The following is a 3,659-nucleotide window of genomic DNA, read 5'->3' as shown; positions in this document are numbered from 1 at the left end:
CCATGCAGTAAATACCCAAGTGCACCTTGCCATCAGATCCTGTTAAAACACACTCTCAAAGGCTCTGGCTGAGCCAAGGTGGGGCCGATGGTCATGCCCGGTTGCCGGGTGCCCGTGATGCGCTCCGGCACCCGGGACACCCCAGGGGACGTGTCACAATGGGGGCGGATATAAAGGGCGCCAGCAGGCAGCTGCCCCAGTACGGCCTGGGCCAGCGGCGAGTGGGCTTGCAGGCCATGGCTTCGATAACGGTCCGTGCCTTGCTCATGCTGAGCATCTTCCAGTTCCTGCCCAAGGTCGGCGATGAGCTGGATGAGGCCACGCGCGAGCGCATGCGGCTCCGTGCTGAGGAGACGACTCAGCTCCGGCTTCTGCAGCTGAGAAGGCAGGAGCAGAGCAGCTCTGCCTGGGGAGCCCTGCTCTTCGCTGCCTTGCAGCACTGGCAGTTCTGGGCGGTCGCTGTAGTCCTAGTTCTGACCTTTGGGCTCTGCTGGCGGCTCAGGAAAAGGAGCCATCAGCCAGAGAGCAGCTGTGAAGAGGAGAGCTCCGGCAGCAGCACAGAGGATGAGGAGGAAGAAGGCGAAGGAGAGGACTCTGATGACGAGGGGCGCCTGGTCAAGATTTTTGCAAAGCGCATCCGTGGGGCATTGCTGAGCACGGCCTCCAAGCGCCGGGTGGCGGAAGATCTGGTGAGCGACCTCCTTGGTGTCTTCCAAGCGCGCTTGGCCAACAGTTTCTTCCCGGTGCTGGGGCCAGCCATCGGGGTGGGCAGCGCCTTTGAAGGTTGGAATCCCCGTGGGCGTGATGCGGTCTACCGCCTGCTTGTGCCCCTGAAGCCCCCCGGTGGACACAGCTTCCAGCTGGAGCTGGGCACTGCGGAGGAGATGCCGGCAAAGAACTGCGTCCGTGTTCAGGTGGAGTGCACCTGCATGAAGGACCAACGTGTGGAGAACATGCTCTGCTTCGTCCACCAGCCCGAGGAGGCGCTGAGGAGAAATCAGGATTCCAACCTCCTAAGCAGCCTCTGCACCGACTTCTACCTTGACGCGCAGAAAATTGCCTGCTGGTTCCAGACCTTGGTGAGCTCAGCCTGGGGGGAGATGACTCAGTGGCATCACTACAGTATGAAGGTGCTGACTTCCTGCCGCTCCTGCAAGATGCAGCTGAGGAACGCCTCTGGGAGATTTCTCTTTGTTGAGGTGATGTTTGGGGTGCAGCAAGGCGACTCGGACATCTTCCTGAGCAGCCAGGCTACAGAGGCCATCTTCACCCCAGGCACAACATGGGCAGAGAGCTATGCTGTGGCGGAGGCAAAGTTCTTCAGGCATATGGCCAAGCAGGCCCCGCAGGACACCTTCCACCTCAAATGTCTGCAGCTCTGTGCCGGTATCCTGGTGGGCACAAGCTTTTCCACCTATACCTTGAAGACTGTTGTGATGCACCTCCTGAACACCATACCCCTGGCAAGCTGGAGAAGGAAGGAATTCCTGTTGCGGCTGCAGGATATCATGTGGTACCTGCGCAGCTCCTTGGAGGAGAAACGCCTCAACCACTTCTTCTTTGGCAATGAGAACATGCCAGAGGACATCATCTTGCCCCCATCCTTCCAGGCGGCTGAGCCACTCAACCTCTTCCAGTGCCTGGTGCAGGATCCAGCTGCCCACGCCACGGCACTGCGTGAGCTTGAGGAACTGCAAGATCGGCTCACAAGACTGCTCTTCTATGGAGTCTGAAAGAGGTCTTCATGGACAGAGCCGTGCCTGTGTCCCCTCGGCTGCCCCGCGTCTTCAAGAGAGTCCATTCCTTCTGGGAGCTTCACTCTGTGCAAAGTTGTCAATAAAGTGTGTGTGTTTGAACAAAAGCTGCATCTCTGAGTGTGTGTGCATCAGTTGTTTGGGGAACGCGGGCACAGGGTGCTGACTGCTCAGCTGCCCCAGAGTCGGGGGGCGTTTGCTGAAGAGCTGAGGTGGTGGGCTCTGCTTTCGCGGATTCTGTAGCTAAGGCCTGAGGGCAGCTGTGTGGCAGGAGAGGTGCACTCTTCCCTGTGTGTGGGACACCTCCAGGGGAACCCCAAGGACGGCACATGGGCAAAGATTTGCAAGCTCTTTGGTGATGGTCACACCAAATGGACTGCCTCTGTCTGGGTGCTAAAGAAGCCCAAGGGGTGCCCGGTGCCCATCAGCCCAAGGGATGTGGCTTTTCCGGGCTCTCGGAGGACCGAGCTGTTACCAAACCGACTCTTGCCTTTTTTTGCAGCAGGCCCAGTCGGGGCCAGCTCGTGCTGCTTGTCCCTCCTGGCACCACGCTCTGTCACCTCCCAGCACTGGCACGGTGCCGCCGCCGGCAGGGCTGGGCACAGGCCTTGCTGCCTCCACGCTGCCTCGGCCCCTCTCCTCCCTGCCCCCAGCTCCATGTGGCTCCCGGCCCTGCTCCCCCTGTCCCCAGCTCTCTCCCTCCCTCCTTCCCAGCCCCACTGAACCGCTTCCAACCATGGGAAGTGTTCGGAAACCTTCCCAACTGGCCTGGGCCAAGCCAGGAGCGAGGCTAGGGTGAAAAGTGTAGAATTTAAAGGGCAATTTTTTATTCATGCACGAGGTGTTCCATTCAAATCGGTGCACCCCAAACGTGGTTTTACACGAGGTTCTTCTATCTTTCTCTAGCTTCCAGGTACAAGGTGAATTGGCCAATCCCTAGTTAACACACACAGACTACAGTTCACAAAGCAGCTATAATTCTGTGGCGTCACCATCCACCTGCTGCTTTCTTGATGTGAACGACCCTGGGGTTGGTCTTGCTGCGGCTCCTTCTCTCGGATTGCAGACAATGGGAGGGTTTCACAGAGGTGTTAGAGGAGCTGGGGTGCAGACACAATAGTCCAGGATTGAAGAATATACACCAGCACCCAACCATCGATGTCATGAAGGCACCAAGAGCACACACACGACCACAAGCTCAAAGGCCACCACCAAGGCAGCCAGTTCCATCTCACGAGATCAGATCTCAAGGAGCAAGCAAAGCATCCATGGGTCACATCACCCCATCACTTTTTTGGGAACAGGGGTACAGGGTCCTGACTGCTCAGCATCCCCAAAGTTGGGAAGCATTTTGCTGAAGAGCTGACGTGGTAGGCTCTGGTTTCATGATTCACTGGGCTTTGGCTTCCTCAGTGTTGAGTTTAAACCCAGTAGGTAGTTTGGCATCACACAGCTGCTTCATCACTTGCCCCCAGTGTGATGGTGGAGAGAATCTGAAGGGTAAATTTTAGGAAAGTTGTGGGTTCATCTAAGACAGTTCAGTAGGAAAAACAAGAGCTACACGCCTAAGCAAAGTGAAATAAAGAATTCTTCCTTTACTCCCCTGGTCTGCTGACCAGACCTGCCTTTTCAGGAAGCATTCTACCTCCTTGGATCTCAGGTTTCCATGGAACTTCCTAGGCTTGTACAATTGTCAGATTATTATCATACAATCATAGCATACCTCAGGTTGGAAGGGACCCAGAAGTATCATCGAGTCCAACTCCCTGCTCTTCACAGGACTACCTAACACTAAATGATATGACTAAGAGTGTCATCCAGACACTCATTGAACTCTTACAGGCTTGGTGCTGTAACTACTTCCCGGCAGAGCCTCTTCCAGTGATCGACCACTGTCTTAGTGAA

The 3,659-nt window shown here is 56.2% G+C and overlaps 1 protein-coding gene across 1 annotated transcript; it reads left to right on the top strand.

Annotated features, from left to right (window-relative positions):
- The first annotated feature begins 236 nt into the window (after positions 1–236).
- LOC141465395 (inositol 1,4,5-trisphosphate receptor-interacting protein-like 1) lies at positions 237–1,733 on the top strand. The gene has a single exon (XM_074148771.1). It carries the CDS (start codon positions 237–239, stop codon positions 1,731–1,733), a length of 1,497 nt encoding a protein of 498 aa, XP_074004872.1.
- Positions 1,734–3,659: the final 1,926 nt, after the last annotated feature.

Source organism: Numenius arquata, chromosome 6 (assembly GCF_964106895.1).
Source record: "Numenius arquata chromosome 6, bNumArq3.hap1.1, whole genome shotgun sequence".
In the NCBI taxonomy this organism is placed as follows: domain Eukaryota; kingdom Metazoa; phylum Chordata; class Aves; order Charadriiformes; family Scolopacidae; genus Numenius; species Numenius arquata.
Note: the sequence above shows the minus strand (reverse complement) of the source record. Positions and strands in the feature narration are given on the sequence as shown.